We start from the raw sequence: 18,794 nt of genomic DNA, 5'->3' as shown, positions 1-18,794 counted from the left end.
AAAGGTTGAGTTCATGACTCCTTCCAGCATCTTGCGTGCAACTTCCACATGATTCTATTTCAGTACACCCACTTTACAAACAAACCCTTTAACCACTTCTACGCTCTTTCCATTCATTAACTACATGTTTTCTAACCAACACTTCTCACTTCCAAACTCACCCGCAAACACAACTACATCCTTTCTTTCTATCTCATCAGATAACACACTGCAAATATTCATAATCAAAAACTAAAACATATAAATCAACTTCAATATCCAATCTCTTAATCCATAACTCCAAATCAATATCGATAATAACATAATTTAATGTCTATCGGCTAACATTAACAGCTACCTACCGCACCCAACCAAATGTAAAATTAAATTATAAGAAAAATTATAGACACTAACTCGGGCCCACGGAACCGGCTCCATTGGTTTAACCCTTCCTGTCTAGCCTAATAAAAAATACAAAAATAATAATAATCAAAAACCGGGAACCGACGCTGGCGAACCGGTGTCCGGTCCAGGCCCCGCTTCCTTTTTCTGCCGCATCTCCAAAACCTTCCGGTGGTGGTTCGAGTGCAACTCGCTCGAGAATGTAGGGCTACACGCGGGTCTATATTCGGGCAATAACCGACCCGACTTGTACCGAACTCCACAGGCATTGCACAAGGTCTTCGCCCCGAGCGGTCCTGTTCGCCATTGAGGTGTTTTCTGAACGCCGCAATGGCTGCACCGTCTCGCCGCTCCCCCGTCCGACGCCGCCCGTTTCTTCGCCCTCTTGTCCTCCGGGTGGTGGTCTTTGGACGTGGCTGCGCAAATTACCAAAGGGCTGTCGGGAGACGACGTGTCGGTGAAAGACGAGGGTGACCTCAGCGGCCAAACCCGAACCCCGGTTCTGGTTCGCTTGCTCCTTGGCTTGGCCGGAACGAGGGTTTTGAAAGTAAAACCGGCGTTTCCCGGTTCCGGCGGTTTCTCAGCGAGGCTCTGCGTGACGGTTGCGGGGAAGGAAAGAGAGTATTTGGAGAAAGAGTCTTCGATGAAATGAGATACCCATTCCAAGTCCGCAACTTCCTCCGCCTGTAAAAATTAAGACTTTGGTGAAAACAGAAACGAAAAAGTTTTTAACGCGAAATGGGAAGAGAAGTACCGGAAGAGTGAGTTCGGTATTGAAATTGTCGTTGAAGGAGTGGTTGCAATTGTACATATGGTGGTTGTCGTTGCGAGGGGAAACGGAGGTTGAATGGTGGCTGTGTTTGTGTTGGTCAGGTTCTTCGTTTTCGAGGAGCGAAAAGTCGAGAAGGTCGTCGACGAATAAGTCGTCGGAAGAGGTGACGTTTTGCATGTTAAGGTCCTCCGGGAACGCTTGGGGGCTGAGTTTGAGGGCCATGTCTTTTCTGAAACTGCTCTTCAACACTGCTTCCAAACACTCCATTGCAACCTTAAACACAAATGGTTCATTAATTTTTACAAAAAAATTGAAAATTGAAAACAGGATTATGGAGTTGCAGTTGTTACCTGAGAGAGAAGAGAGGGATGAAATTGAAAGAGAATGAGTGGAGGATGGTGTGTTGGTTAAAGCATCATTGAATGAGGGCTGAAATGTGCCTCTTTCTTTGCCCCAACAATAAATAATAAATAAATGAATAATTTTACTTTTTCCTCTTTCTCACCAATCTTCTCCTCCCAACTCTCCACTCTCTCCATCACTATTATACAACTTTGTTTTATACATTAAGAATAATAAATACTAAAATATCAACGGTAGATGCTCTTTATTAATATACATACTTTTATACATAGGATTAAACATATATAATCTTTTAATTTATTTTTTATTAAATGTTTACTATACCATATATCATAATTATCAGATTAAAGGCTTTTAAAAATAAAATTAAATAGTTTATAAGTTAGTCAATTTTAAAACAATATCACCATATGTGTACTGAAAAGTTTAATATATTAAAATATTATATATTGTTAAAAAAAATGAGACGTTACATTTTTCATATCTTTTTAGTATGATTTTGTAAGAACATTGGCCTTTTAACATTTACAAATTTGGGAAAAAAAATCCAAATTTATGGTTGTTGTTACGCTTTTAAATTTCAAATGTTAACTTGATTAATGTTTATAAGTGTTTATTATACTTGTTTTTTTAAATAAAAAAACCACCGTTATGTATTTCATTATTATTATTATTTAATTTTTTTTGCTTTGTTTTTAAATTGAAATTTTTAAATCTATAATTTTTATTCAAATTAAAACTTCACACATCATAATACAACATTATACATAAATTGAATATAAAAATAGTATTTAATATATGAACATGATTTACAATCTATTATCTGAAATAAACAAAATTGAACTGATATTGAAATTTTAAAACTCAATGTTGGAAGAAAAAAATCTTAGCTATTTTAATATCTTATTTTTCAAAAATGTTAAATAATATTTAATTTAATTATAGAAATAATAGTATTTAAAATTTATAAGATAAATGTAAATTAATAAATCAAAACATGGAATTGAAATTTAACTTTCAAATATTGAAATCATAACAATTATATTATTAATATTAATAGTAATAAAAAGACTAATCATAATTATCACTAACTGAATTAAAACATGTAAATTTCGTTATTTGTATATTTTTGACAATCAAAACAGTTAAGTAAATGAAAAATAATAGCGTCTTGAGTATAAAAAAATAAATAATAATGAATATATTTTTAATTAATATAATTATGCAATAAATTTTTTAGGCCTTTGAATGTAAAATTAGAATGCGTTTTGATTCAAACTTTTAAAATTTTGAACTTTAATTTTAAAAAAATAAATTAATATAGTATTTTAAACTTAATTATATTAATTTTATTAAACTTGTTAAAAGATATTGTTAAAAGATATATCAAATTCACATTTAAGTTAAAGCTTATAAAAAATGTATAAAGTTCAAATCAACCAAAAACAAAATCACATCACATCGATACATACTCCTACATACTAATATATCCTATAAATGAACATATTAATTTTACTAAAGATGTTGTTGAACCTACAGATGAAGAAATTAAAGATGCTTACACTAACATGTTTACTGATGGATATGAAATTAGTATATATGATCATTTTCAATAGCAACGTTATGAGGATAATACATTATAGGAACCAAGTGCAATAGAAGAACTAAGGGAATGAGAAGATACATATGAAACATCTACTATTGCAACTGATTTTGGTTAATGACAAAACGATAAAGTCAACTACTTTAGATACATATTTTTGCTTACAAAATAATATTTTGGGGATTATTGATGATTCTATTAATCATCCTAATACACTTGATGATGATCAAACTGAAATTATTATAATTAAGCAGTATTTATTTGATAACTTCAATAAGGTGATCATACTTCCTCTATAAGTAATGATTGTGAATATAATTGTATAATTCTACACCTACCCTTGTAATTTCTAATTGATGTAAACACTACAAATTAAATATAAATGATATAATATAATGAGCTCCCATAACTTTATAAAAAATAATGCATAATTAAATTGTATTAATTATTAAACGTAATAATACTAAATTAAATAAAATAGAATAAATTAATAAAAAAGCTATGGGGAAATATTTACATATTAGGACAATTACTGATTAAGAAAACTAACACATGATGTGTATCGCCTATATAATTTGATGCGTTCATTTTTATTTTTTTTCTTTCATTTGAAATTGTCGAAACCGAGGGTTTTAAATGATAGTTGTGATTGCAGTTGTGGTTGTAGTTTTATCATGATCCTTCATATTGCAGTAAATTACAAACAAATGTTGTTGTGTCATAGGAAATGGTAGTCGATGGACCACAAAAACCTTTACAACTGCAATTACAATCACAAATAGTTCTTATAAAATAGAAACCATACTCTTCTTGGTAACCCATATTTGATCAACACCAAAACTCGAAGTATACTTGTGCTCATAAATTTTTCTACGATATACGAAGGATTTACATGGAAATTTCACTATTGATGCGTTACATAATCACAACATTTACTTCCTCATGTTTACTAATTATTGGGTCATATATATATATATATATATATATATATATATATATATATATATATATATATATATAAATAAATAAATAAATATGTTAGTGTTATTATTTTATTAGTTATATATTATGAAAATTATTAATAGTGTGATTTTCAAATGAATATTATAGTTATTATTCATAACAACCACATGATTTATATGGTTATCAATAACATATTCTCACACCTATTACTACACCTAATATAAATAAGTTAATTATACATAAACTAGATTTCTATATATCCTAGATAATCTTTTTTGGAATATGAACAATAATCATACTATGTGTATCGATCTCAACAATCATATATTTCATTTGGTTCTCAATAGCAACAATTTGTACCATCACAACAAGTTACAACAACTAATGAACTATCTCACAGGGAAGTTGTGTTATTTGGATGGAGTGAGAGAGAAACTAGAAGTCTTAAATGAAATGTTGTGACAATTTTCGTCGGGGTGGACTATGACGAATTCTGCCAAATTGTAGTTGGGACAGACTTGGTAGAATTTGACCAAAATTTGACCAAGTCCAATTTGGTTGAAATTCGATCGGGTTAACTTGACCAAAATTTGACTACGGTGAACTCGACCGAATTTGGCCATGGCAAGCTAGGTTGAAATTTGGTTGAGGTTGACTCGGCATGAATTTAATAAGGCTGCATTGGCAGAAATTTGACCGAACATGACTTAGTTGAAATTCGATCAAGGTTGACTTAGCTGAATTTGACCAAATTTCGATCGAGATCAACTTAGTCAAGATTATGATAAGATCAACTTTGCAAAAATTCAACTAAGATTAATTCAACCATATTCGTTCAAAATTCTATTGGGGTCAACTCTTCCAAATTTGGTTGGGCCGACTCGACCAAATTCAGTTGAATTTTGGTCAAGGCTTACTTTACCAATTAGGCAAGGGTTGACTCGACACTAGACCTTTGTTTTGGACTAACTTGTCTTGACCATTGACCTTGGTCAGCCTGTCTCTACTTTCGTTCAGAGTAGACTTGTATTGCCTTCAACCGTAATGGCTCGTCTCAACCTTGGGCTCGAATCGATCCGTCTCAACATTCAATTTGGGTCAACTCTCTCAATTGTTGTTTTTAGTTGGCCAATCTCGTCCTTCACCCCAGACTAACTGATTTCAACCTTTGATCCTGACTAACCGATCTTAACTTTTGACCTAAGTTGACCATTTTTGACCTTTAGTTTGAAACTGTCTATCTTAACCTTTGAGCTATTGCAACTTATATCTTAGTTTTCAGCCTAAAACAATCTAAATCGATATATGATTATCCAAACTGAAAATATTGTTATTATCCAAAAATCACTTTACCCTAATTCTAATCCACTCCACTTGATTAAGAACTCTTGGGAATTAAAGAATTTTTTTATCCTCGAATTAAAGACCTTCTAAAATGAGATTTTTTTAGGAATGAGCTAGAGCTTCCGGTGAGCTATGGATTAAGTTGCAGCTCTCCTAATTGTATTGTACCTCTCGTCGATCTAATTCTCAGCTAGATTAACATAATAAATTTACTATTTATTTCCTCGTACACATGAACATGGGAATCAAAATCTCTAATTATATGCTTAAAATAATCTGTCCGATAGTGTGCTTATCTATAACGAAGTTTACAAGGAGGAAGAGGTCTTCCACACAATCCACGATTACCCACAAAAGCTGAAATAGGAAACATGGCCTTATGTGGAGGGATCCTCCCTCTGAGTCTGTTTCTTGACACATCGAACTCTTCAAGTTTCTTCAAATTTAGGACCTTCTCTGGTATGTTGCCACTTAATTTGTTCTTTGAAATATTAATCTTTGTTAACGTTTCGGCATCACCAAGCTCTTCAGGTATATTCCCTGAGAGTCCACTGTCTTCAAGGTCCAGAATCTCCAATTCTCTCAGTTTCCCAATTGACTTTGGAATAGATCCTCCCAACGGGTTGTGTGACAATGCAAGAGATTTGATTGAACTCATTGAGGCCTTTTGTCCAATGTTGTCGTCAATGGGACCGCAAAACTTGTTGTTAGATAGGTCGACGGAGTTCAAATGGCCTAGCGAAAATTGAACCTCTTTCTCAAACACCGGTCTCAGGGATCCTGTGAGCTTATTGGAATGGAGGTCAAGGTCCATCAGAGAAGAAAGGCCCATGAATGCCACTGGGATTGACGAGTGGAACTGGTTGTTTGACAGGTTCAGGAAGGAAAGGCGAGTCATGTTTCCAATCCACCATGGCAATTTCCCCGTCAATGCATTGCTTGACAAATCAAGGGTTGTCACTGATGAATATGCAAGCCACTTTGGAAGTTGACCATTGATCCCTGTCTGGGCCAGTTTCAACTGAAAAACTCTTAACTTGGATATCCACTTGGGTACTTTGGCTAGTCCTAATGGGTTGAATGACAAGTCTAAAGTTTGCAAACTCTGTAGTTTAGCAAGTTGAGAGGGAAGTAGACCAGAAAATTGGTTTCTTGAGAAATCCAGTGTTTGCAGGTTGACTAAATTGCCAAAGGAAGGTGGAATTTTGCCACTGAATTCATTGTTTGCGAGAAATAAATCAGTTAAACTAGCTAGATCGCCAATGGTGGAAGGTAACATCCCAGTGAGTTTATTGTTCTCAAGGATTACCCTACGCACATTGCCGAGTTTTCCAATGGAATAAGGCAAAACGCCTGTTAGCTTGTTCGCTGCTAAACTGCAAAACTTGAGAGAACTTAAATCCCCAATAGAAAAAGGGAGGTTTCCTGAGAGATTATTATGCATGAGGTCCAGAAAAACCAATTGTGAAAGTCTCCCGATTGACTCTGGGATTCTTCCACTAATCTGATTATAAGAGAAATCCAAGTCCTTGAGGTTTACAAGATTTCCAATGCTAGAAGGAATGTTTCCATGAAAATTGTTTTGATGAAGGTCAAGCCTAGTGAGAAATACCATTCTTCCAACGGAAGAAGGAATCGCCCCAGAAAGCCTGTTCCCGGATAGACCAAGTTGTAAAAGAGACTTGAAGGAGGCAAAGACAGAAAAAGGAACATTACCAAACAATTGGTTGTTATCGAGGTACAAACTCTGAAGCCGTGAAAGGTTTTCGAAAGACGCGGGTACCCCACCTGAGAGCTGGTTTGAATAGAGAAAAAGTTTAGTCAAGTGGGATAGCTTGGCGAGTTGTGATGGTATTGGACCATGCAACTGCTTCAGATTGCTAAGGTCCAAAACTTGCAAAGCAGACAAGTTTCCAAGATAAGGTGACAAGGTTCCTGACATGTAGGTTTCGAGAGGGATTTCATCGACGTCGAACACGACGCCGATTCTAGTAAGGTTGATGACCCTGCCAGTGGAACCACATGCGATGCCTTCCCAACTGTGGCAGCAGTCAGATGAAGGTGTCCAGGAATCTAGCAGTTTTGAAGGGTCAGAGATGATCCTGCTCTTGAATTCTAGTAATGCTTCTTTGTCCACCACGTGACATGGCTCCGAAATTGAGGTAAGAAATGAGAAAATGAGAAGCAACATTATGGCTGCCATAGTTCAGAACTATGAATAGGTTGGTTGGTTTTTGTGTGGAATGAGGAGCGTTATGTTTTGTCTAGTGAAGTATTCAATTTATTTGTTTTCTTGTGAGATCATCACCAAAGTGGTGTATGAAAATGGCATTGGAGATGTTTGAAAAGTGATAATTGTTGATGCTTTGGATGCAGCATTTTGAAGAGAGGCATGTGCCTCTAACGGCAACTTGGATTTTCCCTGACTTGGCTCTTTGGAAGCAAGTGCCTTTAGTTCAACAAAAAGAACCTGAAAAAGAAGTTGGGATTTTACAATTATATATCCCATCACTGTAAGCAATTTTGATGTTTCAAAATCTGTGCCTCCTCAGTGGAAAATGAGTGGGATTACTATACAGAGACACTTTCACACATGCATGTCACTTACAAATCCAATATTTATTTCTATAACTAAACAAATTAAGTAATGGTTTGTAATTTTAAGAATTATTTTACCAGAAGCACCAAATTAATCGAATGTATGTTGGTGTACAAACGAGTTTCATTGTTGTTGGTGATTTTTATTTTTATTTTCTTGCAATTGGAAGTCATGATGAAGGTGGACGACTTCAGTTTGAGATTGGCCTTCAAAGCCTCTGCTTCTGAGGTTTATGGAAAGGTTGATGGAAATATAATAGAGTAACTTCACGTCGAAGCCTCTGCTATATTGTTATTATTATTATTATTCCTCTTTTTCTACTAATTATTATTATTAGATTACTATCATTAATATTATTATTAGTAATATCAGATGTGAAATAATGTGTATAAAGAAGAAGTTTAAAGTTGTAGTTGGAATAAAGAATCTTAAATCAAATCGTTATGCACACCAACAAAATTGAGTCGAGTGTAAACGGGTCTTTCCCTTAAAATATAAACCAAATGGGTCTATTGCTAATCAGTAGCTAGAAGGTATACTGAGACACATGAAACAGATTATCAAGATACATCATTCTCTTCTATTGCAAAACTCAATATGACTAAAGTGCTACTATCCTTGGCTACTAATTTAGATTCGTCTTTACATCAACTAGATGTGAAAAATGTTTCATGTTTCCTTACATGATGACTTAGAAGAAAAAGTGTATATGAACATCCCACCAAGATATACAAGCTCAACTAATAGAAAACTAGTATGTAAACTTAAAAAGGCCTTATATGTCAAAACAATCACCTCGAATGTGGCTTGGGTAGTTTAGCTTGACAATGAAGAAATTCAAATATCAACAAAGCAATGTTCATCATACTCTTTTTCTAAAAAGGAGAAAAGGAAAACTCTCCCCTATAATCATTTATATAGATGACATGATAATCATCATAGATGACTGAGAAGATTACTAAAATCCAAGAGCACCTTAACTCTAATTTTGAAATGAACAGTCTTGGAGATTAAAATATTTTCTTGGAATATTTTTAATTTTATAACTTTGTTTTATTAATGCTTATAAAATTAATAAATACTTAAATTTTATCTAATTTGAATTATATATATATATATAATTTTTTAAAATATTTGATATTATAAAACAATAAAACATCCTTTCAATATTAAATATTTGATAATATAATATTTTTTTCTTATAATTTGTTATTATATTAATTAATTAATATTGAAATAGTAAAAAAATCAAACAAAATACAGGTACATTTATTATCTGGTAAAGATAAGATAAGACGAATTATATACTAATTAAATATAAGTAGAAAAATTAGAATAAATTTTTTCCTTTAAAAATAAATATGAAATAGTAAAATTTATCCTCACATCATCAGCACAATGTCATCCATAATTTGGATAACCTCTCCGTATGTTCATCCTAGAAGAACAAAATAAGAAAGAAAAATGAAAATTAGCCTCGTCATATAATTTTTCTATTTTTTATGTAGGAGCTAATTTATAAAAACTTTTTCATATAATTTTTCTATTTTTTATACTTTTATAATTATAATTGTTCTACTTTCTATCTAATAAGGTCATATTTGATAAGTTAAAAGTTATATTTGATGAGTTAAAAGTATATGACAATTTTAACTAGAGAAATTATTTACCCAAACCAAGGGCTGTGAGCATATCAGGAGAGGCGAAACAGTGCGACCACTGAAGGAGGCACGCGGCTACCATCGGTGACGGCGAAATCATGGCCAACGGCGACCGCAGGGCAAAACGCAAGCAAGGATGAAACGCGAGCGTAGAGCTTCGTCACTCAACCTAAATCAAAAAACCCTAATATGTGAGCCCTAAATCTTCACGAACTCGCCAAATTGAAAGCAAACTCGCGATTTCAGTCGAGTCTACCGATTCTACTAACGAGCCCACCGATTCTATACCAAATCCGAGTTTGCTTCCGAGTTAACTCGGAAGCACTGAGTTAGCACGTAAACTTTAATTCGCGAGTTTGATAACCATGGTTGGGATAATGCAAAATGTCTCTAGTTTGTTATCAATGGAAATTGATGGATCAGATGTGGAACCCGGGACCACAACTGACGGTTCCACCGCGAAGAAATCAAAGCGCTGTAAGAGGAAGAGTTTTATGGTGAACGAGGAAGGGCAAATGGGGTCGCGAGAGAAGCTGGCAAAAAAAATCTTGTTGTCTCTTACTAGGCCTTCCTACGTCTTGGGATTGGGTCCCAAACCTCTGAGGAAGGAAAACCGTACGAGGTTGCGCTACCTGCTGCGCAGACTCGTCAACCAGCATCACTGGGTCGAAGCAAGTGGTGTTCTCAGTGCCTATATGAAGGGCACACTTAATGAGACCTCGCCCTTCATGAATCGTCTTAAATTTTGGGTACCCTCATCCCCTTTTTCTCTTATTATTTGCTTTTCAAGTGCTGATTTTTTTTTACTTGTTTGATAATTGCTACCTTTTTGTTTAATATGATTTTATATATTGTTGTTATAATTTCTTTTATTCTTGATATCTAGTTAGTTTCTGAACACTGGCATGTATGCTGATCCGTGTGTAGGTTTTAATGGAGCTTCTAAATCGTGTGAAAAATAATTCTATTAATCCCACAAGAATCAAGAACCTCTATGATATTTGGTCGAAAAAAATTGGATCAATGAAGACTTGGCCTTTACAGGTATGTTTCAGACTCCCCAACTAAACGCTTTATAGTTGTTACCTTTATTGTTAAATGTTTATAAATTTGCTTTGTTAGGTAGTAAGTGTTTCTGACTTACAGCTTGTTCTAAAAATATACCTAAAGGTTGCATTTTCGAAGTTATCTAGCTAGAGGCATGCTTGAGAAAAAGTTTGATGTTTCCGTTTCCTATTTTCATTAATATTTGCTAAAAATTCAATTTGTTTTCACTTTCTTTCTTGTTTTGAAAGATTAGCATAGGAAATTATGAAAACAATATTTCAAAACAGGAAACGGAATAAATAATAAGGTGACAGTTTTCCATTATTAATGATGAAAACAGAAATGTTTTCTCAGCTTTTGAGATTTGAAATTTGACCGTCTTAGTAATTTTAAAATTATTTACTTATTAACTTTTTTCACGTGCAAGCTGTATGATAGCAATCAGGTTGTGATAATATGTTTGCTCCCATGTTATGTTTAAACTTGCTAGTGGGAAGCTCTACCATTTCCATTGCAAACAATCTCATCAAACTTTCCACTGACTTTAATTCCACTTGATAAATAAATTATGTTTTGCAATTGAGACATCGATTGTGCTTTCAAATTGTAAGCTTGATTTGCTTAGTCTTCGGTTCTTAATGTAGAATTTTGTTTATGGAGCAGAGCAGATACGCAGTCCACTTTGAGTTCATCTTTTTCTGTCTTATGCAAGGCAATGCAGGGGATGCATACCAGCTTGCTTTATGGTATGTAATTTAATTTTTAATGTGTTCTCTTTGCAGAATATTAAGTGTTGAACCATGATGCCAAGAGTGGATGATTTCATAACTTCTCATTACTAAATAATGTGGTGAGCTGGTTGCCTGGCATTGTCATTATATTTTTACCAGGGTTGTTTTTCAATAAAACCTAAATTTCTCATAATGGTTGATAAGGTTGTAATGGTAATTATCATTGGTGTTCAATTCCTCCTGAGAGTTTGGACAAGTATCTTAATTCTATTATTCCAGAGGCCTTGGTACTTGACTGCCTGTTATCAAATCCAAACTAACTAAGAATGATGCTGCTTAATATTGCCCTTGTTTACTAGCATTTAAAGTAGGTAAGTTTTATCAATGTAGAAAAACAAACATAATTGCATAAAGTCAATATTCGAAATGATTGACACTGCCCCCAATGACGAGGATGAATTTGGGATTGGTCTCCTCCTTTTGGGGATGGATTAGTCCTTATAGTGACTTTTAAAGATACCTTGAATTGTCTGATGTCCTAGATAGATACTTACGTTTAAGTGTTCTCACCATTCAAGAAGTGCCTAAGTGATGCATCGTTTGAGTATAACCGTTTCAGTACTCTGGCAATTATAATTGCAGTTTGTTTCATTTATTTTCTGCTATCTTATTCAATATACATAGGTTAGGTTGCCTAGTAAGTACTCTACTGGCGTAGTTAAGTACTAGATACACTTCCAAATATATGCAAATTGATTCAAACAAGACCAAATTATCATGTTATGCTTTTGGCACCGAAGTGTATTATGAAATGGCTTCTAATATGAACTTTCCATTCACAAATAGTGTTCCTTCATTAATGGTGGTTTTCACTTCAAAAATACAAAAATACATGTCAGTGTTTGAAAAATTGTGTTATATTCCCTTGCTCTTTCTATCCTTTTTCATTTATTTTTGTCTTTTGGTTTCTCCTTTTCAGTATTGAACAAAACAAAGTTGATATTGATCCTGTGTTAAAGATGATGATGGGGTTGACATTCTATGAGATGTGGTATTCTTCAATCCCCAAAGAATTCCAGTGGAGAAACTCAGACCAGTTTGACTTGCAAGAGAACTCACATATGGAGATCTCATTTACCAATAAAACTGGACAGTCGGAGCCGTATAATTCAGTTGAATCCCACATGGCTGAGTCCCATTGTCAACGTGATTCAGATGCCTCTATCATGAATGATAAGCATATATCTAGGGATGTTGTATTCAGTGAAGACATAGAGGTTGGTACTAATAAAAGAGAAAAAACACATCAGAACTTTCAACCAGAAGGTTTTTACTTAAATTCTGAAGAGCAAAACGGATTTGGAGACCCTTTTTCTAACAGTGGAGGTCTTACACAAGATATCTTACACGGCCTTGGTAAGTGTTTTTTTTTTCACTTAACAGGTGGAATATCTATATTCTGTCGATGCACACCGGAATGAGAATGTATATGTGCTTATATGATTTTATATGAATTTTCCTACTTAATTTTTCTTTTTGGATGGAAAATATTGCTTAGATATTTCTCATGATCCTAATAAGGCTAGATTGTAATTTTTATCTTGCTAATTGTTACTTGTTTGCAGCAACCTAAGAGTAGTTTTGCTAAACAACCCCTCCGCCTATTACTATGGTTTATGTTTGAGATAAAGAAAATGAGGGTGTAGAGTTCCCACTGACTACTTGAAACTTCAGAAAATGCCACTAATTCGGCACTGAGACTCTTCATGTTTTTTCTTTTATCTATTTCTGTTTTGAGTGTGATATAATCCAACTGGCATGCTTTCACTGGATCAGAGCTCTAAATTGTTGTGGGTGACAATTTTCTTTCCCTTTGAATATCCCATGTTAATCTGTTTATAATTTTCAGAAGTCTGTGTTAAATACTTAAATATTTTCAGTTCAGACTGGCTCCCCTACAGGAATATCTCTCTATAGGCCTCCATTAGAAGAATAATTTATGATAGAGAGCTTACTCTTCCTGTGGTTATGATGTAGCAGAGAGATTTCCCAGAGTATATAATGAGGGTATATAATAAAGGATAAGGGAATATAGTATGGGATTTTTGTGCATTGGTTGAGAGGAACAGGTTACTCAAAATTCCTGGGTATGCTGTTTTCTATAATTGTTTCACTATTTAGTGAGTAACATAAACAGTCTCTTGTCTTCTCTGTTCCTTTACTCTTTCTTTTCTTTATTTTTGTTATATTCTTTTCTTTATTTCAGAGCTTATTGCTCATCATTTCTTGGTTTTGATAGTGATTACTCTCTGGTTTACTAGTAACTTCAATAATGTCTTTTTGTGCATTTACATAGGGGGACTTGATTTGTGGTTGCTGCCCTTGCATTTTTCTGATGAGAGCAATTTGGAGGAGTTCATGTATTTGCAAATAGATCAGCCTAATGACTATTACAAAAATTCAGTGAAATATTTGCAACTAGCTCTCAACTCAGAACCTTCTGCTTCGGCAGCATTACTTCCATTGGTACAGGTATAGATCATACATTTCAAGTAACTTTGATGTTGCCACTAAACATCATTTTGTATTTCGTTCATGTTTGTTAAACTGAAAATCAGGTTCATAACGGTTGAAGCAATAATTTATTACATTACCTCCTGTACTTGCTCAAAAGTACTTTGTCTTAAGCTTTGCTTCGGGTGCTCCATGCGTTGTTGCACTTGTCCTCAGAACTGAATGGAGGATGTCTGCACAAGATTTTCCAATACTCAATTCAATAATCAGAGATGGAAGTTTAAAGAATTAAATACTCGAATAAATTGATTCAAAATTTATACTTTTTGAATGGGTCTGGGCCGTGATGGTGAATAATGTCACCTTGGCCCATAGTTAAATGGGGATAAACCATATTTATACCTTAATCATTTGGTTTTATGATTTAGTTTATTTTCATTACTTGTTACCTATTGGCTAAGTGTTGTGGAACAGGATGGTTCTCGGCCAAGGCCTGGTAACTCTAGGTCTTGGGTTGTACACCTCCTAGAAGGTATAATTAGGATCTGCAGCTAGTATGAATCTTTTCTACAATCATTTGATACATTCACCGATAGAGAAATGACCTGAAACTTTTTGTTTAAGTGAATCAAGATAAATTTGAAGTCATTTCAAATAAATAATTTTGTATTACTTTTAGTTTTGAACTAATTCAGCATCAATTATGTTCTGGTGAACCATTTTCAAATTTTTAAACAATTTTGAAAGGGGAAGGATGAGAAATAAGGGAATTCTGGTTGAAACTAAAACTTGTTAGATGAAAAACCAATTGCGTACAGAATTTTATTAAACTTAAAATTGGACTAGATTAAAGAACTAATTATTTCAATATTTTAGAAGTTGCCACTCTATATTAGGTAAGAACTAATTCTGCTGTGTCTGTACCTAATCTTCTTTTATTTTGGTATAATTGCAAGTCTTATTGTGGTGTTGATCAGTGCAATGCATTTATTCTTTGCATAATTCCTTAAAATTATAGGACTTGCACTGTATTAAACCATGCTGCTATTGTCAACAACCGGTCCCTGCTGCCTTTTCATACTTTTTCTTATTACTCTGCAAGTTTTTGGTTATAACTTTCCTTCCTAATGGCTTTGCTACCATACATAATGGATATTTTAGTATTTTTTATTGTTATTCAAGTAATTTGTGTTTGTTGAACTAGTGAAATGTGAAAGCATTAGACCATTTCAAGGAATTGATGAAATGAAAGGGAAAGTAATGCTTTTACTTGTGTATCCTTTAGGAATGCCAATGTTGCATTGAACCATGTGGAGTGTACCCAGATTTCAATTCATTCTAAATATTAACATTGCATACCTTGATTGTGTTGTATTAGGACAATGATGTCTTTGTGCTTTCCTTTCAAAGGATATCCTTATGATGTATGTTAATACTATGTTTCGTCATTTTACCAAAATGCTTAATGCACCTATAGCATATTATTATTGTTGTTGCATTACAGAAAAAGATGTAACAACCTTCTGTTAATAGTTTCTTAGGAACATTGCAGCAAAACGCCGAAACCATCTTCAACACTAAGAGGAGCTCATTGTTTTTCGTACTAGCTGTGTAGTTTGTTTCTGTGGCAATTGACATATCGTTCTGATGTCCTTAACTGTTTATAGGCATCTACCGCCTCTAATATTAGAAGCTTTTGTTATGTCCTTAACATTGTACTAGAGCCTCAATATATCAAATGATTAGAGGTTCAATCCTTGCAATTCCCATTGTTTAACCCGAGCAGACAAGACAACTATGTCCTTGTATCTGAGCTTTTGAAAGTCCTTTGTGCAACTGCGTGCTATTACTAATTGATTCTCACTCCTTCCATGTGCTTATTTTGTTATCCATCTTTGGAAATATCAGTAGCAAGTATTAAATGAAATCAATTATCCATCTGAAATTGCACAAAGCAACTGATTATGTTCAGCTTTGCAATTCTCACAGCGTATTCCCTTTCCTGGATGCACATGCACGTCCCTACTTTGCGTCTGTTATAGAAGTTATTTGACAGTTGTTTTCAGCATAGGATAATCTTTTAGATATAAAAAATGGCTTCACTTTATTTTTTATTGCCAGCTGTTGCTAATTGGAGGACAAGTTGACGAGGCTCTAAATATGCTTGAGAAGCAGTGCTGTAATGCAGCCTCTGTATTGCCATTAAGGTATATCCCCTATCTTTTTTAAGGTGCTCTTTGTTATGATTATTTAAGTTACTGATGTGCATACCCTTGTAGAGTGAGGGCTGCTCTCTTGGAGCGTTTTGATCGAAACAACTCTGGCATGCTTCTTATCTGTTTTGAGAATATATTGAAGAAGGATCCAACATGTAGTGATGCCTTAGCCAAACTTATCAAGATGCACCAAAATGGTACCTTCGTTCTCAATCACGTCTTTTGTATGATTTGAATAATTTATATCTTTATTTCTCTCAAGTTGAGTCCAATGTCAACTTGAAAAGAGATAGAGAAAGAAGTTAATGAAAGAAAAATGGGGGAACGGCAGTAGGAGAAGAAATATAAGTGACCAGGAAACTGAGGAACTCCTAGCCTGCAGTTTTTCCTCAATTGTTATCTTTTGTATTAATCTCTTCAAATTTGAATAAGTTGTCTCTGATTGGATGTCACGCATTGGTTCCTCTAATTACAGATTTAGAAATATTTGCTCTGATAATTTCTTCTTCTGCTACAGACTAAGCGATATCTTATATGCTTAATAATACATGATGTCTATGTTGTTGATTGGATTCCTTGGTACTTTGCAGGAGAGTATAGTCTTGAGTCTATGCTGGAAATGATTGCTTTACATTTAGATGCTACAGATTCAGAACACAATACGTGGAAGGTGTTATCTTCATGTTTCTTAACGCTGTATTCCTACGAAGAAGACTGTATGTCTTCATGCCCCATGCAAACCAAAAATGGACACAAGCAACTTCGTTCCTTTGACAAAACCCCTAAAATATTTACGGATGGTACATCGGGAAAATCTTGGTATCTTCGCTGTAGGTGGTGGATAACAAGACATTTCAGCAATAGCAAGCTAGAATCCGAGATTGAATCAGGTATAATTATATAATTGGAACGGTTTGACCTCGTGTTAAGTGACAGTGAAGTTACAGTATCAGTGTCTATATAAACTTCACTAGAAATATTGTTGCATGTTCATTCACTATTATTGTTTTATTTTTAGTCATGCTAATGAGTTTTCTTGAATTGTCTCAGATGATTTGCAGTTACTCACATGCAAAGCAGCATGTGCATCGTATATGTATGGACGCGAGTTCAGCTATGTTGAGAAGGCTTATTCTCATTTAGAGAAAGAAAATGATAAAGAGTTGTTGTCTTTGTTGGATAAGCACAGGGGAAATTCATTAGGAATTTATAAAAAATTTCGAAAGAAATTAAACATATAATATAGTAATTTAATTATATTTGGTTCCTCGATCTCAGTTTCTTGGATGACGTCTATCCCTTCAACCTTTAAAAATGGGAGGTTCAAACAAAAGTTTAAATCACAAAACACAGTATTTGTTTTTCACAAAACAAACAAAGTAGGACCATTTAAATTAAAGTAGAACTTAACAAAGCATACAATCTCATAAGCAACTCTTTGAATATTATACAAAAATATCATTTAAATAAATACATTAAACATATTATTTTTTAAAGGTCACAAGACACATTTAGGTAATTATAAATTCTAATAATGTTGGCAATACTCGAATGAGCTTGAATACATGTTAGGTTAACTGATCGTTTATTCACTTTAAAATAAAGAGCACGAACTCATAAATTACAATTAAAAAAACAAAACTAAATCAAAATATAAAGAGTTATAAATGTCTATCAAATAATTAAATTTTATTAACAACATAAATAATTATAATGGCAGAAAAATTAAAATCATGAAAATATAAACAGAAAATTTATAGTACATTAAATCATTAAAAAAAAGGTTACGCTGAATCGGGTCTACAAATGTGATGGACGTTGAATCGAATGTTGAAAACCGATTCAGCCTACATCCAATTCAACCCATCGCGTTTGGAAACCGGCGGATCAGTCATGAAAATTGTTATAACTTTTAATTCTCTAAATACTACCTCTACAAAGCGTGATCTATATCTACAACACATTATAAAATTGAAAATAAATATAGCAAAGGAATGCACTTTGCCCAACAACGACAATGGACGAAGCAAAGAGCACCGAAATGACAAGAACGAAACACTGTGTGGTGTGTGGCTGGATCCACCAACAAAACCAACATTGACGAAGAAGAAGATAAAGTTGTGCTGCCTGAGAAGACGAAGACGTGGTGCCTGTGTGTGTTTGGGAGCAATGGAACGAGAGTGTGCCAAAGCTAGGAACGAAAAGAGAACGAAAGGGAGGAACGAAGAGAGAAACTGAGATCCGATGCTGGTTTTTCAGATGCACGAGAAATATGGTAGCATGAAGAATAATAACTGAGGAACTGCAAAAAATCTTTGACCAACTTTTTCAAATTTTTTAAATATTAAAAACGTTTTAAATATGAAATTTTGATATTATATAAAAAAAAACTTTTAGGGTTTTGGTTCAAACTAATCCTACCCTTTGAAAAGTCTCAGTAAGGTCTCATATTTCGTTTAAAAATGTTCAATATGGTCCTTTTCGTTGACGCCGTTAAAAACATAACTGTGTAGATGTCACCGTGGCCAAACCTGAGTGAGTTGTTTTGTTTGATGATTACAGTTGAAGTAAGTTGGTGGAAATGTTTAAAGTTGAGGTTA

The 18,794-nt window shown here is 33.9% G+C and overlaps 3 protein-coding genes across 3 annotated transcripts; 1 reads left to right on the top strand and 2 right to left on the bottom strand.

The window, feature by feature from the left end:
• Positions 1-255: 255 nt before the first annotated feature.
• LOC108335021 (GATA transcription factor 5) lies at positions 256-1,659 on the bottom strand. Its single transcript, XM_017570939.2, has 3 exons — positions 1,504-1,659; positions 1,136-1,426; positions 256-1,065 (listed from the first exon to the last, which is right to left on the bottom strand). Exons 2-3 carry the CDS (start codon positions 1,418-1,420, stop codon positions 469-471), a joined length of 882 nt encoding a protein of 293 aa, XP_017426428.1. The 5' UTR covers positions 1,421-1,426; positions 1,504-1,659; the 3' UTR covers positions 256-468.
• Positions 1,660-5,676: 4,017 nt separating this feature from the next.
• LOC108328666 (LRR receptor-like serine/threonine-protein kinase GSO1) lies at positions 5,677-7,701 on the bottom strand. Its single transcript, XM_017562562.2, has one exon. It carries the CDS (start codon positions 7,627-7,629, stop codon positions 5,719-5,721), a length of 1,911 nt encoding a protein of 636 aa, XP_017418051.1. The 5' UTR covers positions 7,630-7,701; the 3' UTR covers positions 5,677-5,718.
• A 1,806-nt stretch (positions 7,702-9,507) lies between these two features.
• On the top strand, positions 9,508-17,466 carry LOC108323856 (uncharacterized). Its single transcript, XM_017556644.2, has 9 exons — positions 9,508-10,435; positions 10,614-10,730; positions 11,397-11,479; positions 12,444-12,880; positions 13,821-13,996; positions 16,100-16,185; positions 16,258-16,391; positions 16,785-17,084; positions 17,245-17,466. The coding sequence occupies exons 1-9, from the start codon at positions 10,052-10,054 to the stop codon at positions 17,433-17,435; spliced, it is 1,908 nt and encodes a 635-aa protein (XP_017412133.1). The 5' UTR covers positions 9,508-10,051; the 3' UTR covers positions 17,436-17,466.
• Positions 17,467-18,794: the final 1,328 nt, after the last annotated feature.

This window comes from Vigna angularis, chromosome 1 (assembly GCF_016808095.1).
Source record: "Vigna angularis cultivar LongXiaoDou No.4 chromosome 1, ASM1680809v1, whole genome shotgun sequence".
In the NCBI taxonomy this organism is placed as follows: Eukaryota; Viridiplantae; Streptophyta; class Magnoliopsida; order Fabales; family Fabaceae; genus Vigna; species Vigna angularis.
This window is presented reverse-complemented; position numbering and strand designations above follow the sequence as displayed.